We start from the raw sequence: 27,195 nt of genomic DNA, 5'->3' as shown, positions 1-27,195 counted from the left end.
AGAATGTATGTTGATTGAGGGTGAAATAAGTTGTATAATGGAACTTTAATATGATGCTATGTGAATGATAGTTGTGGATGTGATAATGATTGATAATAATTATTGTAATTGATGGAATTATGAGTGGAAATATTTGAATGAATTGAAGAACTTAGGTGTTAGAATGATTGTGAAGTGATTAAAGAGCATGTGATAATGTGTAGGAGTATTGGTATTGATTATGGTGTGATTGGTTTGGTTTTGTAATGAGAGTTTTGAAAACTAGAGGATTTGGCAAATTTTGGTGAAAATATATTTTTAACCAACTTCAACGGGTCATAACTTGGTTTTCGAATCTCCGAATTTAGTGAAACTTATTTCAAATGAAAATTGGATCCGTGTAGTTTATAACGATTGAAGAATGGATGGAAAATGATTTTTCACGAAAAAGTTATGTGTGTTTGAAATTTGATATAAAAAGCTAAATTCTGCAGCAAAACAGCTTTTTAAGAAAATTGATAGGGGGAGGGTGTTCGCGACGCAAGCATTGGGCTCTGCCCAGTACTTTTGCGTACGCAGACAGATGCATGCGTACGTGGCACTGTCATTCTTCAAATCTCGCGTATGCGGGCGCCATGTGTACGCATGACCACCCTATTTTGTCAAAGTTGTATTTTTTAGTTTTTAACCATTTCTCTGTCTTTCCAAACCTTTCTAAATCCTGTTTAAGGTTCGATTGCTAGTTTTTAGGCTTCGGAATAAGAGCGAACATACGGAGGGAGTTAGATTGACATTGAGAGAGATTTGTAAAGTGAATAATTGAATTAACGAGGTGTTGATAATGCTGAATGAGATATGATTGATGGCAATGATGATATTGATGAATTATAATCTAAAAATCTAAATGGCATATGCATTTAAATATCTGAGATACGAGTTTTCCTGGGTAGATGCAGTGGTTCACCCCCACTTGCTCCAGGTCGATATTCGATACTCTGTTGATGCTTCGTCGCAAGATGTGGCCGGACACTTAACTTTCTGGATTATTCCCCCAATGAGATGATAAATGAATGAACATGTATGTGAATAACTCTTGGGGATGCACGCACGCAAGGACTGTCCAAGGTTCACTACAGGACATATCGAGTTTGGCTGTATAACCGACAGATGAGCTCATTGGCTTTAGGGCAGACATGCATCATGAGCATTTGTATGAGTTGTTTGAGTATGCACTTTGTGTTTTGGCTTGCCTAATCGTTTATCTATATCTATATGCTACATGACTTAAATGCCTTATCCGTTTTCTTAATTGTGTATTACTTGTATGCCTTGTATGTGTTTGCTTTTGAGAGATCCATTATGCTGGCGGAGGTGACGTTGAGGGTTGTTCCATATTGGTGATTGGGGGGTTTGTAGAAAACTGAAAATGAAGAGATAGATTAGAATCCCTGGATGGAATTATCCTATTTTGGTTTATTGAGAACTTTAGGCTTGATCTAGGATTATGGAGTTTAGGATTGCCTTTAGCTTTCCAAAGCCTTGTATCTTATCTATTTGGGTGTTGTTACCATACTGAGAACCCCCAGTTTTCATTCCCTACATATTTGTTATTTTTTTCAGATGCAGGACATGAGACACCTCGCTAAGTGTGCTGGGTGATTCTTGGAAGCGAAGATCTATTGTTTGCGGAATTCATACTATGTATTTAGTATGTGTGTGTGTGTGTGTCTGTACATTCTCCACATTATCCATTTTTGTATAAAACTTGTATTGTCCCTCCTAGAGGTTGACTTCGGAGAATCAGAAATTGTATTTATCTTTTGGTTTGATTTGGGTTGTATATATAAATATTTTAGCTGGCCTTTGCTTCACAGGTCGAGGCTGGAGCTTGATATGTATTTCCTTTGGAACTCTTTATCCTTCCTTCAAGAATCCTAGTTAAACTATCTTTCATATATATCTACGTATGCATTTTTGTTTCAGAGGTCGTAGCGCCTCACCACCTTTGATTGATGATCTAGGCGTAAAGTTCTGTATGGTAGAATGTTACATTATTGTTCAAAGGTGGAGAATGTCTTAGGTTTGGCCACAATTGCCAAAAGATTGCTTTGAATGCTGGATGGATCTGGGTATTAGAAAAATACAAAAATGGGAATGGATGATATGCTTTTTGCCTATTCTTTGGGCAACTTGGAAGGAGTGCAACAGTAGTATTTTTCGTAAGAAGAAAGGAACTTCTGGTGTACGTGTGAATGAAGTTCAGTTCCTTGCCAACCAATGGTGGGGTAATAGGAGAAAAGAATACTTGGTGATATATATACAAGAGGTGAAACCTATGAATGCTAAATGAAGCTGATCATCACGGGATACGCTGGTCGAAGACTTGTTGAATTCGAGGTGAAGGTGTTTATGGCCTCTGTTTCGCGGGTGCTCCTTGGTATTTACTTGCTTTTGAGGTCTTTAGGGAATTAATATTGTATTGTTTTATTCTAACTTTGGTTGCTTGTTTTCATGGTTGTATTATGCTTGTTGACTGAGGATAGCTCTCACTTCCTACATTAGGAACTTAGTGAGTTCAAAATTTATCGGGAAAAAAAGTAGTAACACATACGGATATTTTAAAGGAGAATTATATTTTATGATTGCCATAGAAATCGTAACATAAAATAAGTATTCCTCAAACAATGAACTTTGAAAAAGTAATAAAGTAGGCATTCATATGATAAATTCATCAAAATGAACAAGTACAACTCAATTAAAAATTTTGATTCTTTGTTATTAATTATCCTTTATCTAAAAGATAACAATCAAAATTGGAATCTCACAATTTTAGTTTTTGAATAAAACATCAACCCGCATTTGCTTTGAGTTTTAATTCTAATTTGAATTCAATTGAACAATAACTAATAAGAAGGGTTGACAAGTAATGCACAAGCAGATATTGGAATCACCCCTTTATTATTTTGTACCAATAGAATAAAACATTTGTACAAAATGGTAAAGGAGCCCTCTTGTGGTCATTGATCATAAAAACAAACAGAGAAGAAATGTGAGATATATTTTCGAAATATGTGAAAAGCTATTTTGAAGAGTTACATCTCTTCATAGAGTTGTGACTTATTCAAAAAGTTATTCCTGTTAAAAGGTTACAACTATTTGAATAGTTATGTCTGTTAAAAGGTTGTAACTATTTGAAAAGTTGTGTTTGTTGAGTACGTAGCTGCATGTTGCATGTACTCTGTCTCTATAAATTTTTCTCATTTCATTATTGCTGCTGAATCCATCTCAACACTTTCTTTATGCGCAAAAGAAAGAATAGAGAATATTATTCTGTAAATTATCATTTAGTGTAAGGCTTGACTGTGTGAGTGCATAAACAAGTCAAGTGTTCTTCATTGTATCCTACAGAAAATTTGCCAGTAACCCATTTTGCACACCATTGTATATTGGTGGGGGCGAATTAAGCCTAAAGGAAAGTGTATGTAACACACGCCTTGAAGAATTGCGCTATTTGATTCACTATCCACTTCTCTCATAACTCACAATCTTTAGGCTTAATTATTCACCAATAAAACAAAAATGGCCGCTGCATCAATTAAGGAAATGACATCGAATTTTGTCAAGTTAGAAAGATTTTATGGTGAAAATTTCATACGATGGCAAAAGAAGATGCACTTCCTTCTCACAACACTAAAAGTGGCATATGTTTTTACCATACCAAGACTACCAGAAGTTGAAGGGGAGGCCATTGTAGAAACACAAGCCAGGAAAAAATGGGACAACAATGACTATATATGCACCGGGCACATACTCAATGGCATGGCTAATGCACTGTTTGATGTCAACCAAAATATTGGGAGCACAAAAGAACTATGGGACAAATTAGAGGCAACATATATGGCCGAGGACGCAACAAGTAGGAAATTTCTTGTCACTCACTTTAATAATTATAAGATGATTGATGGTAGATCTGTCATGGAACAACTGCATGAAATTGAGCGTATTTTAAATAATTTTAAGCAACATAACATGCAATAGATGATACCATCATTGTATCTTCAATTATTGACAAACTCCCTCCATCATGGAAAGAATTCAAAAGAACTATAAAACATAGAAAGGATGATGTTTCTCTTGAGCAATTAAGTAATCACCTTCATCTTGAAAAAGAGTATCGTAAACAAGACGATACTAAAGAGCAAAGTGCTCATGCTAATCTTCACGTAATGGAAGATGGAAAATCCAACAAGCCCAACAAGAAGAGATACCGAGATTTTAATAAATCTCAATGTAACAATGGTGATTTCAGAAGGAATAAAAAGAAAGGAAATTGTTTTCATTGTGGAAAACTAGGACATTTTAAGAAAGAATGTCATTTCTTAAAAAAGAAGAAAGAAAAGAACGACACAACAATAAAAGATAATCTTATTGCTGTAATTTCTGAGATCAACATGATTGAAGACATTGGATCATGGTGGATAGATTCTGGTGCAACTTGACATGTATTCAAGAATAGAGATTTTTTCAAGACATTCAAAGAAGAGAATGTGACTATTCTGTACATGGAAAATGCATCAACTGTTCAAGTAATGGGCAAAGGAACGGTGGAACTTGAATTCACTTCTGGAAGAATACTAACTCTTACTGATGTATATTATGTATCCGAAGTCAGAAAAAATTTAGTTTCTGTCCCTCTACTTAACAAGTATAGGTTTAAGTCTGTATTTGAAGGAGACAAATTTATTCTGTCTAAGGGTGGAGTGTTTGTGGGTAAAGGATATCTATGTGAGAATATGTTTAAATTGAATATTGTAAATAATAATAATAATAATAATAATAATAATAATAATAATAATAATAATAATAATAATAATAATAATGTTTCTGTTTATATTGTTGAGTCCTTTGATTTATGGCATAATCGTTTAGGACATGTTAATTTTCATAAATTAAATGATATGATAAAATATGATCTTATTCCAAAATCAATTAAAAATTCAGATGTATGTACAACTTGTATGTTAACCAAGATAACAAGACTTCCTTTTCAAAGAGTACAAAGAAATTCAAAGTTATTAGAATTAGTACATTCTGATGTATGTGATTTGAATGGTTGGCCTACTATAGGTGGAAAGAAATATTTTGTAACTTTTATTGATGATTTCAGTAGATATTGTTACATATATTTGATGCATTCTAAAGATGAAGTCTTGGATAAATTTAAGATTTTTAAAACTGAAGTTGAATTACAACATGAAACCTTTATTAAGTGCTTAAGGTCTAACCATGAAGGAGAATATTATAATCCTAGTTATTTTGAGTCCACTGGTATTATTCATCAAACCACTGCACCATATTTTCCACAACAGAATGGTATTGCTGAAAGAAAAAATAGGGTGCTGGAAGAAATGGTTAATGCTATGCTATCTTATTCTGGTCTAGCAAAAGGTTATTGGGGTGAGGCTATGTTAACTGCCTGTTATATTTTAAATAGAATTCCTAATAAAAGGAATAAAATAACTCCATATGAACTTTGGAAGAATAAAATGCCTAATCTTAAATATCTTAAAGTTTGGGGCTGTAGAGCAATAGTAAAAGTTCATGAACCTAAAAGAAAGAAATTAAGAGAAAGAGGCATAGAATGTATTTTCTTAGGATATGCTAAGAACAGTAAAGCTTATAGGTTTGTAGTTATTAAATCTAATGAATCATACTCTGCTAATACAGTTATTAAATCAAGAGATGCAATTTTCTTAGAAGATAGATTTAATTTAACTCTAAGACCTGGAAGTAAAATTCACTTAGAAATAGAAGAAAATGTAGAAAATAAGCCCGTTGAAAATATTGAACCTAGAAAAAGTAAAAGAATAAGAAAAGCAAAGACTTATGTACTAGATTTCTTTATGTTCCTTGTGGAAGGGACAGGAGAATCAATAGATAGCATTGCACCTATATGCCTTCATATGGAAGGTGATCCTGAGACCTATGAAGAGGCTATAAGGTCTCGAGATTCAGATTTTTTGAAAGAAGCAATACAAGATGAGATGGACTCAATAATGAGAATAACACTTGGAAATTAGTGGATCTTCCTCGTGGGTCAAAAGCCATTGGTTCTAAATGGATTTTCGAAAAGAAAATGAAAGTAGATGGAATTGTTGATAAGTTCAAAGCACGGTTAGTTGCTAAGGGGTTTGCACACAAAGAAGGAATTGATTACTTTGATACATATGCACCAGTAGCAAGAATTGCTACAATTAGAGTGCTTATAGCACTTGCTTCATTTTTTAATTTTGTCATTCACCAAATGGATCTTAAAACAGCTTTCTTAAATGGTGAACTAGACGAAGAGGTGTATATGAAGCAACCCGAAGGATTTATAGTTGCTGGTCAAGAAAATAAAGTGTGCAAATTAGTTAAGTCTTTATATGGACTGAAACAAGCTCCTAAGGAATGGCATAAAAAATTTGATGAAATTGTTCGTGCTAATGGATATAAAATAAATGAATCTGATAAATGTGTGTATAGTAAAGTTAAAAATGGTAAAGGTGTTATGATTTGTTTATATGTTGATGATATGCTTATTTTCGGTACTGATTTAGAAGAGGTAGAAAAAACTAAACATTTTTTGTCTAGTAATTTTGATATGAAAGATATGGGAGTTGCAGATATAATTTTAGGAATTAAAATTGTTAGAGATGGTCATAATTTAGGATTATCTCAATCTCATTATATAGAAAAAATATTTAAAAGGTTTGATGAGTTTGAAGGATATTCAGTGAGTACTCCTTTTGATCCAAGTATTAAATTAGTACCCAATACAGGTTTGTCTGTTTCACAAATTGAGTATGCAAAAATAATTGGATGCTTAATGTATGCTATGACCTGTACTAGACCAGATATAGCATATGCTGTAGGTCGTTTATGTCGGTATACAAGCAATCCAAGTAAAGACCATTGACATGCTGTCCGAAGAATATTAAAATATTTGAAAGGAACAATACACTATACTTTGTTGTATAATGGTGAACCTTCTGTTTTAGAAGGATATACAGATGCCAGTTGGATAAGCTATACAGAGGATCATGCATCAACAAGTGGTTGGATCTTTACCCTTGATGGGGGTATTGTTTCTTATGGATCCAAGAAACAAACTTGCATAACGGACTCTACCATGGCTGCAGAATTTGTTGCTTTGGCAGTAGCAAGCAAGGAAGCTGAATGGCTTAGAGATTTATTACATGAAATTTCAGTTTGGCCAAAATCAATGGCACCAATCTCTATACATTGTGATAGCCAAGCAACATTATCAAAGGCTTATAGCTAAGTTCATAATGGAAAATCTAGGCACATTGGAGTAAGACATAGCTATGTTAAAAACTTTATTGGTAATGGAGTTATATCTATAAATTTTATAAGGTCAGAACAAAATCTTGCAGATCCTTTGACGAAAGGATTGACAAGGGATTTGGTGTTTAAAACATCAAAAGGGATGGGACTAAAATCCGTATTTTAAATAATTACTAATGGTGAAAATCCAACTCACACTTGAGTAACATCAAGTCTTGAGTTCAATGCGGTAAAGTACACTATTAGAATAATTGCAAGTACTCATAATTATTTCTTTCATCCCAAGGTAAAAAGTACTTGGAACCAAATGCTATAAAGGAACAGGATGAGCTTTGCTCTTAATAGACCTGTAGCAAGTATATTATTGCTGAAGTATTTAATTATGGGATACTTTTGATAGAGTCTACCTATATGAGTGTGAATTGAGGCCGGTTCTTAGAGTTAAGATTTTACTCTTAAAACACTCACGAAAGGATACAAGGCACAAGGTCATGTAGTATACTAAATGTGTCATATTTAATATAATATCTAAATGATACCGAAATTTTATTTGTCATCAGTGCACGCTTGTTCATATTAGTTAAATGGTTCAAAGCTTGTCTACCATTTTAAATTCGGATGAGTGAATACCACTGGTTACTAGGTAAAGGTTCAAATCGCAAGATACCTCTACTGAAAGCATAAAACTTCCAGAATGATAGGATTGAAAAGGAATTTTGAAAATGATGGGGGATTGTGAGATATATTTTCAAAATATGTGAAAAGCTATTTTGAAGACTTACATCTCTTCATAGAGTTGTGACTTATTCAAAAAGTTATGCCTGTTAAAAGGTTACAATTATTTGAATGGTTATGTCTGTTAAAAGGTTGTAACTATTTGAAAAGTTGTGCCTGTTGAATACGTAGCCGCATGTTGCATGTACTCTGTCTCTATAAATTTTTCTCATTTCATTATTGCTGCTGAATCCATCTCAACACTTTCTTTATGCGCAAAAGAAAGAATAGAGAATATTATTCTGTAAATTATCATTTAGTGTAAGGCCTGACTGTGTGAGTGCATAAACAAGTCAAGTGTTCTTCATTGTATCCTACAGAAAATTTGCCAGTAACCCATTTTGTACACTATTGTATATTGGTGGGGCGAATTAAGCCTAAAGAAAAGTGTGTGTAACACACGTCTTGAAGAATTGCGCTATTTGATTCACTATCCCCTTCTCTCATAACTCACAAGAAAAACTTTTAACTTACCTTTACTTACCAACTTGATCTTGTTGCACTAAACAACAAAAATGTGTTAACCATTCCATGAAGTATGTGTTTAGATAACCCAAAATCCTAATAATTTTCTCTTGGTCTTCAATCCAAAAACGACGTCGACAAAAACGTGCAGATTTATAGTGATTTTAATTTTTCATGAATTTTCCATTGCTGACTTAATGATGAAATTTTTGCTTATTTCTTTTTATGAGGATCAACAATCAAGTAACATTTCTATTCTATTTCTTTTTTTTCTTCTTCATCCTCTGGATTAAATTTTCCCTTGTTATAGTAGTTAATTTTCTATTAGTATTAATCAATCATACAAATCGAATCTTAGTCATAGAAATATAAGTTAAAATTGAATATAAAGGTCTATAAACCATTTTTTCTATAGAAGAAAAGGATGTGGATACAAACAGAAAAATTACATTAACCAAATTTACACCATGTAAAAACAATAAAAAATATTGCATAACTAAATATATAACCTAAAAAAAAGTAGATTAATCCAACCAATTCCACTTGCATAATAGAAAGAGTCACAAGATTCTCTCTCTAGCGAATCGAATTAGTCAAAGGTGGGCATCAATAAGCCCATGCTAAAATTTCAATTAATTACGAACAATGTCCCTGCCAGAAAATTTAAAATAGAAATCCAATAGCTCAATCAACATGTCCAAATAAGAACTTTTATGTCTAAACGGATAGACTTTTCATTACAAAAAGGTTATATCCATTAAGTTGTAAAGAGTTAACCATAAATATCACTACTTCACAAATACCACCTTGTTCTAGGCCATCGCAAGAAAAATTATAGAAAAATCAAAAAGATAAATTTTGAACAAAAACAATAATAAATTTGTTAGAACCGATAAAAACAAACAGAAACAAAACAAAATGGTTTGCCTATTGCTGTATTTTTTAATAAAAATACTATTTAAAATCCTTTAACAAATTAATCTCACCGCAAATTAAGTTTAGCTTTTGTTAATGGAAATTTTTATGGACAATAAATAACAAGGGGACACGAAAGAAACTCAAATGATACGTATAGAACGCCAATGAGCCTTAGCTTAAGTGGCATATGTTCCCCTTTCTTACTAAGAGGTTTCAAGTTCGAGTTTCATCTAGTGCAAACTTGACCAAAAAAAAAAAAGGGAATATCATGTATGGGGATTGTCCAATCTATCGACCAAAAAATATAAAATAAAATAAAATAAAATGATAGATATATAACAATAACAGCAGCCACACCTTATCCTTGTCCGATTAGGCTACAATGCTACATCCATTGAAGAATGTCATTATATCGTCATTCAAATTGAAATGATATTCTCCTTTTATGAGAGGAAAAGCACAAAAAAAAACATAAAAACAAAAAAAAAAAGAAAAAGAAAACAAAAGGAAAGATGTACACTATGACAGTGTTGGTTAGTGGGTGTGTCCAATCTAATACAGACACTGGCACACGTCTACCATTTGGTTGGAGAGACAATTTTTTAAGACACGATAGTACACAGTTACACATAATGGACGTGTATTTTGTATCTCTTCTGCAAGTTGAGACAGATTTTCTATGTTGGACACAAATTCTTCCCCAATCGTTTCTTCCTTCTCCTTTACTCTCACCAATATACTGTCCTCCTCCTTTACTCACCAATATACTGTCTTTTGCTTCTCTCTCATGACAACAACATCTAATCATTCCTTCCTTCTCTCTCTCCTTCTCTTTCTCTCTCCCTCCTATTTAAGCCATTCACGGTATTTTCCATACCATCTTGCAAATCTAATCTCCTTGAAAAGAAGGCATCAACACCATCATTTCTTGGAGAAGACATAGCAGCTTCTATAACTTTCTTCTTTTCCTTTATTTTCATTTTTTTTTATAATAATTTATATCTAGATTTTGTTATTTCTATATTTGAATGAATAAATGGCCAAAATCGTCCTTGAAAGATACCCCGATTTTTATTTTGGTTCTCGAAAGATAAAGTTAATCGAAATTGTCCCCGAAAGATACATTAGTCACGTTAGTCCTTCCGTCAGTTGGATGATAATGTGGGGGCTAATGCCACGTGTCACAAGATGATTGATTGACGTGTCAACTCAGTGACACCTGGCATGTCACGTGTCAGGTCAGTGACACGTGGCATGCCATGTGGCACTTGACATGTAAAAAGGTTATTTATAATCAAAATAGTCCTTGAAAGTTCAGACGTAAGTCATTTTCATCCCTAAAATTTTAAAAATTAATCAAATTTGTCCTTATATAATTTTTTTTATTTTTTCTTGATAATATTAAATTTAAAATATTTTTTGATACTACTAATTTTAATAGAAATATAATTGACAAACAAAAAATTAGTAATTGTTATCATTTCTATTTTCTCCAAGATGTGTGATTACCAAACATGCTGCAAAGCTTCATTCGTTACTCAGTGGTGATTCTTAAGAGTAATTTTGAAGGTCTTTACACATTTGAAGAAATTGCAATTTATGTCATACATAGAAAGGCCCAAGTTCCAAGCCATTTAGATTTCTATTTTCTAAGCAGCAAGTCAACAACAGAGCTTCTCAAGGGCAGGGGGCAGCTGCCCTGCCAAAAGCTTCTCGTCAAAAAGCTTCTTATCATCCTATGTCACTGTTTCTAAGAGACCATTTATGCAAAGTCCAAGTTCAGTTGTTTTTCATATCTATTTTTTTCATATCTATGTCCCTTGTAGCCATTTTTTTAGTTACACGTCAGGGAATATACTATATGAAAACAAGAACACTCATAACAGCATTAAACATCTAACTGAAAGGTTCTCTATTTTATCATGGACAATACTGAGAGAGACAACCAGAACAAACCTTGCACATGGATGCTGCTGACTCAGATTCCAGAGTCTGCACTGGAAGATGTCCAAGTGACTGGAAAGAATCCAGAGCTTCCAAAGTCAGCTGCCAGCCACACAAAGCTATGGTACCAAGACCAGAACTGGAGGTAGGATTATGACAACCAGCAGCAGCAACATCCCCATTCACCCAAGGACAGCAATCATTATGCAGTTTGATGGGGTCAAATTCAACACCCCCATTTACGTTCTCTCTATAAGGAGTCCCTGAAGATTAGAGCCAATTGCCCAATTGTTATTGTTAACGCACACTGCCACTAGAATAGGAAGGCAGACAATCACGTGCGAGATGTCTTAGATGAATTAGTCAGAATTATATTAAAAATTTGGAGCAAAAAGAGGTTCTACAAATAGGACAGAATGTTTGGGTATCCGCAGCACTTGATTTCAGCACAAGATTAGAGACTTTGCTAGTGTGTTTAAACAAATGAAGTTAACTTGTTTAAGAACAATCACAATTGACTCCCTAATTATTAATGCAACCACCAAGAAATCAACTTAATTCACAATGAAGTTATATTTCATATTTCATAATGTAAGAACATTATAAATAATGAGTTATGAATGTAAAAACAATTATTAATATGTAATATTGTCCAATATCAACAATTATATGGCACTATAAATGGGATGGAAGAGAGGGGGAGAGGGAGTCATTCCAGCCATCCAAATTGCACAATGAAGGAGAAGGATATTGATTAGCAAAATTTTCAAATGAAATATATCACCAAGAGCAATTTTGAGAATTTTCTGTCAATAGAATTGATCTGATATTATGACGGAACATTAACAGAATATCTGCCTCCATATTAGCAGAATATTCGCCCATTTGAATCTGCAAATTCTACGGGATTTGCATCTATAATTATGCATTCAAATTCTGTGGGATTCTGCAGTTGTAATTATCTATTTATCAGGTTAAACCAGCTGTAGGTTAATGAAGCTTTGCAGGAGTACAAACTCTGTGTTCTCTTATGTATGACATAAATTGCAATTTTAGCATTCTAATCTGCAACATTACCCTTGTTCCTCATTTTGGATAAGTTATTTCCACTTCACTCAAAACCATTTACACAAAATAGCAGAATAGCTAAACCAAAGCAAAATAACAGTTAATGCAGTTTTAATAAATGTTATACCATTTAAAAAGTATACAAATATTGGGCGGGAAATGAACAGAGTCCATAAGAAACTGGTATCAAATAGGTATAAACTTGTATAGTAACAAACAATGGGATTAGGAAGAACACCAGATGCCCAGATTAATTTCCCTCTCCTGGTATGTTTATTTTCTGTATAAATCATATGAAAAAAGTGCACACCAAGTATTTGGCACCCTCCAAGTTTTGTTCTATTCCAAAATTCTAAGATAATCTCCTCACTATCTCTCCCCTTTCACTTGTATGCCTCTCACCTCTCCCATAACAGAATACTTTTCTCACTCCACTACATTGCCAGCTTGACAAATTAGTTACAAACATGTCATTCTGAAATTGTTACTTTTGAAATTGACCTTAGAATTTTCTAATAGCCTAATAACTTTGTATAATTGAATGGGAACTTTGGGACAACAGTTAAGTTGTCTCCGTGTGACGTCACGGATTCAAGCCATGGAATCAGTCACTGATGCCTGCACCAGGTTACAATGCCTAAATTATTATACCATTTGGATGCAACCCTTCCCTTGAAATTACATAATGCAGGATGCTTTGCATTGGGCTGGCCTTTTTTCCTTTAAATAACTTTGTACAAATGAGCATCACATAATTTCTTCACTAGAGAAACTAGTTATCATATTACAGTAATATGATTCAAAAACTCAGTGAATAACAAGCAAAAGAGAGATCATCATCTTCAGTATTGAGTGAAAGAGAAAAAATAATCAAAATATTATAATTAGACATACCCACAACATCTGCAAGTAAAGAGCTTGATTCATGGCATGCACCATCATCCTTCCCATTCTGAGTGACTTCTTCTTTGGATACTTCATAGGCAGAACACATGATAGCATTGCAAGAAAGTGATGGGTGGGCACCATTTTCATGGCCTAGCATCTGCAGACTGCTATTTGTCTTCTCACTAATTTCAATGGATTCTACCTTTGTTAAAACTAATATTTTTGAGCCACTATCAGTCCTTGGGGTAGATTGAGACACCACAGCTTGACTATCTCCTTGAGGATCTCCTTTACTAGCTTCCTCAGGCACAAAATCGACAATAAGGCCATTTGAACGTCCAAATTCAGCATCTTGGCCCTGATTTTCAATTACTTCAGCAATTGGTTCAACATCACCTAAACTATCACCTCTATGAACTGAGATATCAGTTCCATGAATTTCAGTTTCATGACTTGTACCCATGCCAACACTTCCTCCACTAATACCAAAGCTAGGCCCATCCCTAGCTTGTGCAGTTAATATCTCAGTGTTCAAAACTTCTCCACAAGCATTAGAACTGCTAACACCTGTCTCACCTCCTGCTCTTTCTAAAAGTGGTTGTAAACAACCACTCTGCTGTCCTTGATAACTGCTATTTAACTCTGATGTTTCATTCAAATCAACAGAAGGGAAGTTGACGTCATTAACATCTACAGGACAATTATCAACACTTTCCATAGATTCCTCATCTGAGCTGTGATAAACTGTATTCATCGCAATAATAGAGGAAGCATGGGTGGAATCTCTAGTAGATGGATTGCCAACAACGTGATCCCTTTCTGGATTTGCTTCGTTAACCATATTAGCATCACCTTCTATTTGAACATCTAATGAATGGTTGGGTAGAGAACGAGAAGGTTTTCGTGGTGGAATTAGGAATGCCTCTGAATGAGTAACATCACGGGCTCGCTTAAAAGGGCCAGCTGAATGCTGTTGACCACCAGTGACTTCATTATTATCACCGTCAATTATAGTTCTTTCAGCACTGCCCACCTGTTGTGGCTTGCTAGATGTGGTTACACCATCGTCCAACTTGCGCTTGCGGGCATTTGGGCCTTGTGGTTCATAAGATCCAGAGCGACCACCGACCTCACTTCCAGAGGGACGTCCAGCCATTAAATCCCTTCCTTCGCTGGTATCTTGCACATGTTCCAAGGTTGAAGTCAAATTTATTAGTGAACCAGATGGCCCACTAGCCATTTTAAGATTTAAATCTAAACTTTTATTATATAAAAGTTGCCTTTTATCAGATGTTGTAGCCTCATCATGATCTCCAAATGGCTCTTTTTCAACAGCATCCACAGCAGCCCATTCATTGATCCCACTCGCAGCACTTATTCCTCGTGTTGATGCCATTTTCTTGCTTGTTTGAGGGGTATCAATGACACAGGGAGCCAAATGAACAGGCCGAGGGACAAGTAAGAAATCCCACACTCTAACTGTGGCTCCGCACAAGCTACAATCTAACAAAGGTGACCTAGATTCACAATTGAATTCCGAACCTAGTGCATCGTTGTCCCCAGCATCTATCCATGAAGTTGAAAATTCCTTCTTGCTTGGAGCCGAGCCTTTGGCTGGACCAGAGCTGCAACCATTTTTAGCAGATTCGGCAGACTGCTCTTCACAGTCGAGCACATTTGGAAGCCACCTTGGCTCCCATCCACAAAGACTTATGAGTTTCTGGGCCTATTGAAATGGAAGATTAATTTATAAGGATGGAAATAATAAAATGAGGGGGTAAAAAGGCTAGAATAGAATACACTTGATTAAACAATTAGATGAAAAAAGTTATCACAATAAAATCTTACATAAGAATATGAATTAAGAGCCTGTTCTCCAGCAAATCCCATTCCAGAAGCACTTTCTCTGTAGCCTATTTCCCCAGCTGTCTGACTTTGCGATTGAGCAAGAAACCGGTCAATTTGAGAGTTATGTGTAACTCGCATATGCTCAACAGCAGCCGGCGATACAACAGGGAGGGAGTAAAACTGCAGGAGTCCATCACACCGATCCTTATAACCTCCAATTAGAGCTGAAGGTGAAGTCGGAGGGAACTGCACCAAGCTTTCTGGACAGCTATTACCTCTCCAAGGACAAGTGGCTTTGTGAGCTCTATCAAGCTGTTTAGAAAGTTCTTCATTGGAACCATCAGCTTCAAAAGATATACAAAAAACAAAAATCAAAACCCAGAAAGTATCAATGGAATCAAATGACATAAAAAACAATATAAGGCAGTAAGAACCTAAAAAATTATGGGTAACAAGAAGGATATAGTAAGGTGATGAAATCAAATAGGAAATTAATGCAAGTCCAGTTTCAGCTATATTGTCAAGTGTCATCCCCGAAAATAGATGAGTTTCCAGAAAGATAGAAGTAGAACCAAGCTTGAGCTCCCAACCAAAACATGTCCTGTTTCCAAAAAGCACCCCAGACTCACCAGAAGCTTGCAAATTATATCTCATCTGATATATGTAACACAATACGTAACCAGTTAACCGCTGCTAGGAAACTAGCCAAAAGTGTCATTCAGAAGAAGTACATACACCAATATAAATTGATACTTATATACTAGAGTTTGAGTTTGGATCAAAACCTAGTGGCACAAGCAATTCACCAATATATATATATAAAGCAAAATTTCAGCCATAGCAATATGCTCACCTTCAAAAGAGTTAGCTGAGGATGAAGCAAAATCTAACTGTGCATGGCATACCTCACACTCAATCTTGGCAACATCAAGATTCACCCAGCCCCTTTTGGCACAAGCCAATGAGCCAGCAATCTGCAAAAGAAATATAATGATGTTATATGGCTGTTACAGGAATGTTATGTAGTGTTATTGTGTTAATAGATAAAATTATTTATTTATCTTTAACAAATTGTTTAAGCTTCTACAAAATCATTGTATAACATGGTATAAAAGTCTCTATGGCCAAGTACTGAAGATTTCAATCCTTGTTAACCCTATTCTTCTGAATGATAATGTATATTTTAGAATGAGACAGGTTAAACTGTGCATTGTCCAGGAAGCTCTTGTAGAGGGGGCATCTTAAGATACAAAGCTACGCATGTGCCTGTATTCAATAACTTAAAACACTCTTAAAAAGTTGATCCATGACAAGTAGTTAGTGATTTGTTACACATAGCAATAGGATGGTTAAACCTCTGTTGATATGGTTAAACCTCTCTCAAAATTCTCGTCTTGAATCATTTCTCACAGTTCCCTCTTGTCTCTCAAATATCTTTCTTTTCTTCACCACAATACGACAAATAACCAACCTACATAGAATCTTCTGAACACAAGTATAAAAGTCACAGCTCCCAAACTAACTGCTCCCAGCATAACACTCAGTTCTAAAACTTCCACGAACGTCAGTAACCATGCATTTTGCTTCAATTAATTTTTGCAAATCACTTCTTTCCATTTGTAAACTTTACTCTCATTATGATTCTGACCACAAACTATCACCAACAATACAAACTAATTGAAACCACATGCTAAACAATTCAATCACACTATAAGACCCCAAAAACAGAGAAGAATCTAACCGAACCTTGGGCATTTTTCCGGCGTGTTTAAAAGTGGAAAGGCGCCGGAGCAAATCTCCACGCTCCCAAGGCCTACACGAAAGGTTTGAATCCGAAGAGAAGCCGGCGGCAGCTGCCAAATCCGATTCGGCGCTTGATTTGCCATTCTGGCGGCCCTCTCCGTCAGAAGCATTCGCCGGAACGGCAGGCCACGAAGCCCCAGCAGAGCTGAAAGACATAAAAAAAACAAAATAGTAATAAAAATTACAAATTAGCACAAAAGAGGAAAATTGAAGAACCCTAGAGAAGAAATTAGAGAGTATGAAATTGAATTGGAAGTTTTTAAGGATAGGGCTAGAGAGAGAGAGAGGACCTAGCAGCAGGAGTTGGAGATGAAGAGGGAGGTTTGGGAAGAGAGGAATTGGGATTCGCAGAGGTGATACCATCTTCGTTCATCTTCTTCTACTACTTTAATTTTGATGCTTTTTTTCTCGTGTGTGTTCTCCTCTTTCTGCTTCCCTCCTGGTTTGTGTAGTTCCCTCTCATTTTTTTCTTTAATTGTACGGTTATACCCCCTGTTGTTCTTCTCCCCGGCTACTTCTGCTTGGACGCTTTTACCCCTTATGGACAAATTTCCCTTCTAAGTCAATTATAGGAAAATTTTTTAAAATAAAATAATTAATTAATAAATTAATCCTCATAACAAATTAAATTAACTTCATTTACCTGTCATTTTATTTATAATAAATAAAAAAGAAAATCAAATAATAATACAATAAACTCTTGACATATTACATAACTTCTAATAGGATATAAACATTTTAGTTAAATTGTCATTTTATAATTTTTCTACCATTATATTATTTTTTATTCTTCTTATGTAGTGTTTAACCTTACCTTTTAATTTTTTTTACTCTTTATTTTTATGTAGGTTACTTTATATCTTTAATAGTAAATTGAATTTGTTTTCTCTTTTTATTCTCACTTCTACTCATGTTTACTATATAAATCAACATTCATTTTACACATTTTTTTATCTCTTCTCACATAATCTTATGTCGCTACTCTTTCTCTTCTATCTTTGTTAATGTGTTGCATAATTATTCAAAAAATTTAGTTGATGACCATAACTCTTTATTTTATTTTACTAAACAATTTGCGGACTATATATTGAATGATGCATAAAACACTATAATGTATTATATTCTTACAATGTTTTTAAGTTTTTTTATGAGAAATTATTGGAGACCAGCACAAACACTAAATTGTCTTTAACAAATAAATTTTATCATTTCATGTGTGCAAATTTTGAAAAATATGGGTGCAAATCGTATTGATTCATATGTGCAAACTCTAGTAAATATAGATACAAACGTAAAGTACTAAATTGGTCCCCTACGTTTGGGGTGAATTCTATTTTAGTCCCCAACGTTTAAAGTGTCCTATTTATATCCAAAATAGTTTTGATTTGCATCAATCAAGTCCTGCCGTTAAGTGGGAGTGAAATAGTTAACGTTGTGTCCGACGTGGCAAACGAGAGGGGGCAGGGGCTAATAGACGTGTTTTGGTTCCCGCGTTTGGACAGAACGCATACTTACTCTGACTCTTCTTCTTCTTCTTCTTGTGAAGCACGAAATGATCAAAGAAACCCACAAACCCTACCGATCGTCACCCAAGGGTTGCGATTCTCAGTTAGAGATGTGACATTATCCTTCAGTAACATTAAAGGTCCATAAAAGCAGTTAGTTTGAAACCCTTCATTTCCTGAAGAAGATCATGTCAGGTATTCCGTTATCAAATCTCCTCTACCCATTTGATTTTCATCTTAATGCATGTTGATATGTAATGATATTGTGTGTGTGATTGTTTTGTTTTATAGTTCCATATTTGTTTCTTGTTTTGTTTGGAAAGTTTTTATTTTGCCCTAGTGATTGCATTTATGCATTTTTGTTGTTGTTGATCAATGTAAAAATTTTATAAAGTTTGTTATGTTTGTCTGACAGATTATTCGGAGAATGAGTTATTTTAGTGTCAAGATACACCATGGGAGAAGTTTGGGTTTGATGGTGAGACTTCGATAGTGGACTACTGTGATGAAGATAGGTAGAGTAGGTTTGAGGCAACCGAGATAGTGGTTGAACAAGGATATGTGGCAGAGAACATCACTGCAATGTGGTATAAGTCTCTGAATGATGAAACAGATTTAGGACTGAGGATGCTTCACACAGACAAGGATGCAATGGACATGGCCAGAATTGGAATGAGGGATAAATGATGGAGCTTTTTGTAGTTCACAAAGATGGTACTACTGCTAGGAAAGGCTGTACAACTGAGAAAGTTCAAGAGATAGATGGTGGTGAGGCTGCTGCACCCACTGTAGAGACTGTTGGACCTAGTCCAATTGTGCTACACATGTGATGATTGTGCATCATGTTGTATTTTTCTATGCTTTTTCATATCAAAAATTAGTTTATAATGCCTAATTATTGAGTATTTGTTGTGCTTAAGTTGTATATTGCTTTGATCTTTGATTTGATGAATTTTGTAGAAAATGGTGGAAAAAGAAGCAAAAAGCACAAAACAAGCTCAAAAGAAGAAAAGAGAAAGTTTTGGGCGTGCCAATGGATGTGCCTGGGCGTGGCACGCCTAGCCAGCAATGTTGGCATGTCCACAAGCGTGCCTTGGTGTGGCACGCCAGGCTTATGATCCAGAGGAGTGAAGTTGGTGCAGCACAATGGGCGTGCAACTAGGCGTGGGATGCCAAAGACTTCAATATGGGCATGTCTACGGGTGTACCTGGGCGTGGCATTCCAGGCCAACTTTTCAGAGAGTGAAATTTCATTCTGGAGTGCATTATGGGCGTGTACGAAGGCGTGGCATGCCGGGCCACATGCCAGCCTAACCTCTTCACTTTCAAAGAACCATAACTTACGCTACAAAACTCCAAATGAGGTGATTCTAGTGCCATTAGAAAGTAGACATCCAGAGTTTTTCAACCATATATAATACTTTATAGTGGTCACTAGATTTAAGGAAGAAATTTACCCTGAAATCACAAAGAAGCACAACACATCCCTGTAGAGATACCAGCCTGACCTCTTCATTTGCAAAGGAAAATAACTTAAGTTGTAGAGGTCCAAATGATCCGATTTTTATGGCGTTGAAAAGCTGACATCTAGAGCTTTCCAACGATATATAAAACTTTATAGTGGACATTAAATCTGGAGGTGAAAAAGACCATTCTTTCAGCATCACAAAACTGGCACGCGTTATGGCGTGCCAGTGGGTGTGGCACGCCAAACTTGCAAGACTGGGCATGTAATGTAGCGTGTTCGAAGGTGTGGCATACCAACTCTGCAAGCTGAGCATGTCTATGGGCGTGCCAGTGGGCGTGGCACGCCGGGCTAACTTTCCAGAGGAGAAATTCCTGCATCTGGGCGTGGTATACCGGGGCATTTTGACAGACTGGCCTCTTTACCTTTGAAAGAACATAACTTGAGCTAGAGAGGTCCAAATGAGGTGCTTCCAGCGGCGTTAGAAATCTAACATCCAGGACTTTCCAACAATGTATAAAATTTTATAGTGGTTATTCATTTTAAGGCCCAAACAACTCCATCCTTTTAGCGTTGCAAAGTGGGTCATACTCTAGTGAGAAATTTCTATTGGGCGTGGCACTTGAAACCACACGCCAACTTCTTCTCTGCATCCTCCAACCTTTAACCAAGCCCACTCCAACTCTCATTCAAGCTACAATTGCCAATCAATCAAGGCCACAAGAAGTATCTAGAATAGTTAATTTTTATTTGATTGTAATTTTCTTTCAATTTCATTTGAGTTTGTAATTTAGGAGAGCCTATATGAAGGCCTTAGTTTCTACATTTTAAGGGGGATTGAATCTATCATCTATCATTATTCCGAAGGATACACACTCCACTAGGAGTGGGTCTTTAGACCCCTCCCTTTCCACCCTTCTCTTCTCCTCCATTTTCTTTCTTACTTTGTAAATATTTTAGTTATGAATTACTAACTCTTTCCATTGGGAGAGAGAGCTATATTGTACTTTGATGGATTGATTTGTTTTGATTCTTCTTCTTTTCTTCATCTCTCTTGATTTACTAGAAAGTATTTCGTTCTTCATGCAAGTATTCAATCATCTTGGAAAAGAGATTGAATATACATGGATTTTATGTGAACCTTGGAAGAGGAATCATAAAATCATGCTTGAAATCCTTTCTCACATTGAGTAAATATGGGTTTTGGGATTGGATATTGTGATGCTAGATCTACCCACTACTTGGATTTATGAGGATGTGTGGTATAATCAGGTACCAAGCTCCATCTCTCTTCATGAGCAATTAGACCAAGGAATTAGCTATTGATCAAGATTGGGGAGATTGAGTTACCAAGAGATTGAGACTCAATCACTCATGATTGCCAAGAGGTCAATGAGTTGCATGATTGAGGAAGAGATGAGAATGTGTTGATCCAGAGAATGCAATATCTCTTGATCCTTGACGATCGGATTTCTGCCAGTAAAGAAATTTATAAAAATAATCGCGTTGTAAGTATAGTTTCTAAACCAGCAAGGAATTCTTTTGTACAAAAATTTGGTTGTCACAAGTAACAAAACCCAATAAAATTTATAACCGAAGTATTTGAACCTCGGATCGTCTTCTCAAGGAATTGCAGGGAAGTATGGTTATTATTGGTTATGGAAAATTGTATATTTTTGGGTTTTTGAAACAAGGAACAAGTAATTTAAATGACAAGAAAAATAAATTAATAATTAAGAAAACTCTTGGCAAGGCATGAGAACGAGAAATCCCATCCCAATTATCCTTATCAGGTGTGATGAGAATTGTTATTGCTCTCACTTAGTTAACCCTTACTAAATAAAGGAAAGTCAAGTAGACTAATTAACTTGATTCTTCAAGTCCTAGTCAACTCCTACGGAAAGACTAGCTTTAGAGGGATCCAAATCAATCAGCAATCCCAATTTCCAATCAACTGTTGAGTTTGATAACTCAAGTGTCACCAATTACTCAACCAAAGCCAAAAGGGGAAAATCTAAATTATTTATATCATAAATAGCATAAAACAGTCATAAATCTAAAAATACCTCGAATTTCATTAAATAGAATATTCAAATCTAACATAAAGAGTTCATAAGCCAATTTGGCAACATAAGTAAAATACAAGTAAAAGCATTAGAATAAATAAAAGTAGAAGAGAAATATAAATTAAAGGAAGATTGAACCTGTGACTGAAGAGAAGTAGCCTAATCATAATAGAAATCCTAAATCATAATCCTAATCCTAAATTCTAAGAGAGAGGAGAGAGCCTCTCCTCTCTAAAAACTACATCTAAAACCTAAAATTGTGAATTATGAATATTGTATGATTATTGTTTATGAATGGTTTGATTTCCCCACTTTATAGCTTCTAATCTGTGTTTTCTGGGCTTAAACTGGGTCAAAAACAGCCCAGAAATTGCTGGGGGTGAAATCTGCCACGTTGGTTTTTGTTACTGCGATGCATCCGCGTGGAGAACGCGTTCGTGTTGCCTAGCTGTAAGGCCACTATAGCAAATTATATATCATTTCGAAGCCCCGGATGTTAGCTTTCTAATGCAACTAGAACAGCATCATTTGGACCTCTGTCGCTCAAGTTATGACCATTTGAGTGCGAATAGGTCAGGTTGGACAGCTTAGCAGTTCCTACAGCTTCTTGTATTCCTTTTACTTTTGCATGCTTCCTTTCCATCCTCTGAGCCATTCCTGCCCTGTAATCTCTGAAATCACTTAACACACATATCACGGCATCGAATGGTATAAAGAGAGGATTAAAATTAATAAAATTAAGGTCAAAGAAACATGTTTTCAATCATAGCACAAAATCAGGAAGGAAAATGTAAAAGCATGCATTTTGTATGGATAAGTGTATGAAAGATTGATATAAACCACTCAATTGAGCATAAGATAAACCATAAAATAGTGGTTTATCAATTTCTCCACACTTAAACATTAGCATGTCCTCATGCTAAGCTGAAGAAAAGCTATAAAGGGGTGAAGAGAAATGGTAGAATGTATGAAATGCAACCTATCTATATGAATGCAACTACATGCTAAGATGTTTATACCTACTTGGTTAAAAAGTGAATAAATTCTCCAAGAACAAATATAAACTGGATTTCACTAATTTAAATCATAAAAATGAAGTACAAATAGACTTGCAGAAGAAAATACCTCATGAAAGTCGGGAACAAAGAATCGAACATCGAACCCTCACCAGAAGTGTATGCACTATAATCGCTTAGGTGTTTAAGGTTCGATCTCTCAATTCTCTACTAACCTTGCTTTCTAAGGCTTGCTCTTCATCTAACAATCAACAAAAATTTAATGCATAAATACACATATCAAGAGGTCTTTTAAGGGTTGTAATGGGGTCAGGGTCAAGGTGGGATTGTATTTGGCCAAGTGGACTAAAATCTGAATCCTTAATTAACTTAAACTTTTTCCACCTAACTTAAGACAATCCATGTAATCATAATATAAAACCTAACTATCCATTAACCATGTTTTCTACATATTCATGCATCCTAATTTGAGTACAGTACATATGCATTGCTATCATTTACTTTGGGGCATTTTGTCCCCCTTTACTACTTATTTGCTCTTTTTTTTCTTTTTCTCTTTTATTTTTTTTATATTTATTATTTTTTTTCTTCTTATATATATATATATATATATATTATATTTTTTTCTTTTTTTTCCTCAATGCATATGATTAAATTATTGAATGCATGAACATGTCCTAAACATTTCTTTCACATTTCATAAAGATATATAACATAATTCCAAAACCAAATGTTTCCAAACTCACTTTTCCCACACTTAATTCATGAGCACTCTCACTAGTCTAAGCTAACCAAAGATTCAAATTAAGGACATTATTGTTTTTCACTTAGAGTTAATGATGTGCTAAAGTAAAGAATAAAAAGGGTAAAATAGGCTCAAATTGGTTTGCAAAGGATAATGAAAGGTTAAGGCCATATGGGTATGTAAGCTTAGTGAAACAAGGCCTCAATCACATAAGTGCATGCATACATTAAACAATGGAAATATAGAATTAAGCAAGACAAAGATCACAATTTTAGAGAGAACAACATACACCAAAAATAAAATATGGGTTGATAAAATGCAACCAATCAAATATGTTCAAAATCTCACTGGTTTTGTGTGTTCGAGTTCTAAAACCATGTTCTAAATTAAAATTTCTTCAAACAAGTTTTTCAAAAAAATTTAAACCAAATTAGTGAAATGTTATAAAAAGTTTCTTGAAAAAGAAAATATTACTTTAACCAAGTAGTAACTAAATGCATAAAATCAAACAAACATGCAATTAAACATGTAAATGCAACAATGAATTAACAAAGAAAATAAAATATTGGTGTTGAGAAGAAAATAACTAACCCATGGAAGTCGGTATCGACCTCCCCACACTTAAAGATTGCACCGTCCTCGGTGCATGCTGAGATGCGCAAGTGGACGGCTGCTACAACTGATGCTTTTCTCCAAAGAATGTGCAGTTGGACTTGTCTCTCGTCCCATTGAAACGTCTTCCGGTTCCCTTCCTAGTGGCCATCCTGAAAGAAAAAGGAAAGAAAAGTAACCCAAAAATAAAGATAGAAAACAAATAAAATATGGTTGGGTTAATGCCAAAAAATGGGGGTCTCAATTACATGGTAGCTACAACATGCAAGTGAAAAAATAATAGAAGCAAATGACATATCAATAGTGCAAAATTTGCAACAAAGGGGGGAAAGGTAGTATAAATTCATGTCAATACAAAAGGAGCGCAGGTGTCATAAAAGATTAGCATTGATTTAAATAATACTGCCCAATCAGAATAAAACAAGTCATAAAGCACCAGGATAATTCAAAAGAAGAGGCAACAGTTAAATAAGAAAATTTAACACTAACGGAAAAATAATAAATTTAAAAAAGAAAATAAAAATATGCACAAAATTAAAATGCAATGAATGAAAGTATACAGATAAATTAAGTAAAATAGAATGAAAGTAAAGAAGGATGAGAAGTTTAAGAGATGAAGAAAAAGGAAGTAAGAAAGGAAGAAGAAAGAATAAGAAAATATAGAAGAAAGAAGAAAGAATGATAACAGAAAGATAAGTAGGATTGGAGAAGAAAAGATAGGAATTTTGGTGCTGATCTAGATAAACTGTGCGTCGCATGCGACGCGGATGCGTGGAGCACGCGTTCGCATGGGTTGGGCTATTTTCAAGTGATGCGGATGCGTCAGGGACGCGTCCACGTGACCTGAATTGTGCTATTGGCGCGAGAGCAGCCTCGCGTTCGCGCAACTCTCTGTTTCAAATGCATATTGCCAAAATTTAGGGTGACGCGTCCGTGTGGGTGACGCGCACGCGTGAATGGCTTTTCTTTTAAAATGACGCGGACGCGTGGGGCACGCGTTCGCGTAGTAGGGCTTGTGCTTCTAGCATGGTTTCAGCTCCACTCTATCACAACTTGCTGCCATACACCCATTTACGTCGATTTCGCGGGGTCACGCGTGCGCGTGGGTGACGCGCACGTGTGGAAGGCTGGATTCGCAAAGCACGTGGACGCGTCAGCAACGCTATCGCGTAGGCGTGTTTGTGCCTAAGGCATGCCTCCAGCGATGCTCCCGCGTGACTCTCTGTTTCTTTCTTCTTTGCTTCGCATGCACACATGACGCGGATGCGTCAGCGACGCTCGCGCATCGCGTGAATTTTTTTTATGTAGTATGCAGAATACGGATGACTATGCAGAAATTATGAATGAACATGAATAAAAATAAAATAAAATAAAACTAAGAACAAAAAGGAAAGAATATACCATGGTGAGTTGTCTCCCACCTAGCACTTTTAGTTAAAGTCCTTAAGTTGGACATTTGGTGAGCTCCTTGTCATGGTGGCTTGTGCTTGAACTCATCCAAGAATTCCCACCAATGTTTATAATTCCAATGGCCTTCGGGATCCCAAAATAGGCGCATACAGTCGTCAAGCAATCTAAAGTAAGTGACAAGGCCCCAAGAGTGTTGATTGTTAGAATAAATTCTGGGGTCCCAAACCTTGCTTTTGCACCCGTCTTCTTGTTGATCATTAGTGTTCCAACCGGGTGGCACGCAATTGAAATTCTCACTGAGATATCCAAATAGCTTCCTAGACCCATTCAATTGAGATTTGTACCAACCTTTGTACTTCAATTTGGAGCATGCAACCATATTGAACCTTGCATGATAATTCCTACCACTAACCATCTCCCGCTTGCTCTTATAGCCACAAAGAGCTCTAAGTTGTCCATCAGTCTCAAGCAAAGCATGTTCAAGTGAGCTAATTAAGCTTAGAGATGAGAGATTTACCCACTTGAATGAAGGGATGGATGGTGATGGCTTTGGGGAAGAGGTCTCCAACAGCTTTGGTAAGGTAATTTCCAACTCCATTCCCTTGGGCTCTTCTTTGACAACTTCCACTTCTTTGCAAGTTTCTTCAATATCAACCTCTTCCTCTTGGTAGCTTTCTTCCAATTCGATCTCTTCTTCATTGTTCACCAAGGGCATGGGAGGTTGTGCTTCTCCTTCTTTAATCTCCATGGCAAGTCCAACGGGAGAGGATTCAATTGTAGATAAGAATTCATCAATGATTGAATCCATCTCTTGATCATCTCCTTTAAAGTCTTCAACCATGATATGCCTTGGAGGTTGTACACCCTTCTGAACATCAAATTCAAACGTCTTGGAAGGAGGCTCTGTGACTTGAGTTTCCCATGGAGGTTCCGCATCTCCTAAGTCTTCAACCACTTCCTCTTCTTTAGCTATTATTTTGGCTTCCTCCACTTGTTCCAGTACCAAGTCATGCTCCTCACTGTCCACCGGAGTTTCTAGTATCTCCTTCATGCTACGTTCTTCATTAAATTGTCCACATGAAGCCATGGGGGTTCCTTGAGTGTCCGAACGTCGGGAAGGTAATCGATTGATCACTTGCTCCAGTTGGTGAAGGGTTGCATGAAATTTTTCCACTGTTTCCTTGAGACGCTTCTGTGATTCTCGGGTCGATGGATATGGACATGGTTCATAGGGAAGTGGTAGTTCTTAGGAGTAATTGGATTGGAATTGGGGTGGATAAGGGTTGGGGTCATATAGAGGTGAATGGTTGTAGGTGGCTTGTGAGTATGGTGGTCCAAAGCT

General features: G+C 35.7%; 1 protein-coding gene across 2 annotated transcripts; it reads right to left on the bottom strand.

Moving 5' to 3' along the window:
* LOC107613097 lies at positions 10,993 to 17,517 on the bottom strand. Of its 2 annotated transcripts, none has more exons than XM_016314949.2 (6): positions 17,325 to 17,514; positions 16,978 to 17,179; positions 16,085 to 16,205; positions 15,232 to 15,575; positions 13,390 to 15,109; positions 10,993 to 11,690 (listed from the first exon to the last, which is right to left on the bottom strand). In XM_016314949.2, the coding sequence occupies exons 1-6, from the start codon at positions 17,405 to 17,407 to the stop codon at positions 11,404 to 11,406; spliced, it is 2,757 nt and encodes a 918-aa protein (XP_016170435.1). In that variant the 5' UTR covers positions 17,408 to 17,514; the 3' UTR covers positions 10,993 to 11,403. The 2 variants fall into 2 exon arrangements, with proteins under 2 accessions (XP_016170435.1, XP_020965142.1); XM_021109483.1 differs by lacking the exon at positions 10,993 to 11,690 and adding an exon at positions 12,590 to 13,215 and having other exon boundaries at positions 17,325 to 17,517.

This window comes from Arachis ipaensis, chromosome B08, assembly GCF_000816755.2.
Source record: "Arachis ipaensis cultivar K30076 chromosome B08, Araip1.1, whole genome shotgun sequence".
In the NCBI taxonomy this organism is placed as follows: Eukaryota; Viridiplantae; Streptophyta; class Magnoliopsida; order Fabales; family Fabaceae; genus Arachis; species Arachis ipaensis.
Note: the sequence above shows the minus strand (reverse complement) of the source record. Positions and strands in the feature narration are given on the sequence as shown.

Excerpts from the sequence above, each read along its gene's own strand:
- LOC107613097 (XM_016314949.2), bottom strand. The coding sequence starts at position 17,407 with ATGAACGAAGATGGTATCACCTCTGCGAATCCCAATTCCTCTCTTCCC. Across the intron at positions 16,206-16,977 it reads ACGCCGGAAAAATGCCCAAG|ATTGCTGGCTCATTGGCTTG; the intron begins GTTCGGTTAGAT and ends TTTCTTTTGCAG. Across the intron at positions 11,691-13,389 it reads TTTACTTGCAGATGTTGTGG|GGACTCCTTATAGAGAGAAC; the intron begins GTATGTCTAATT and ends TCTAATCTTCAG.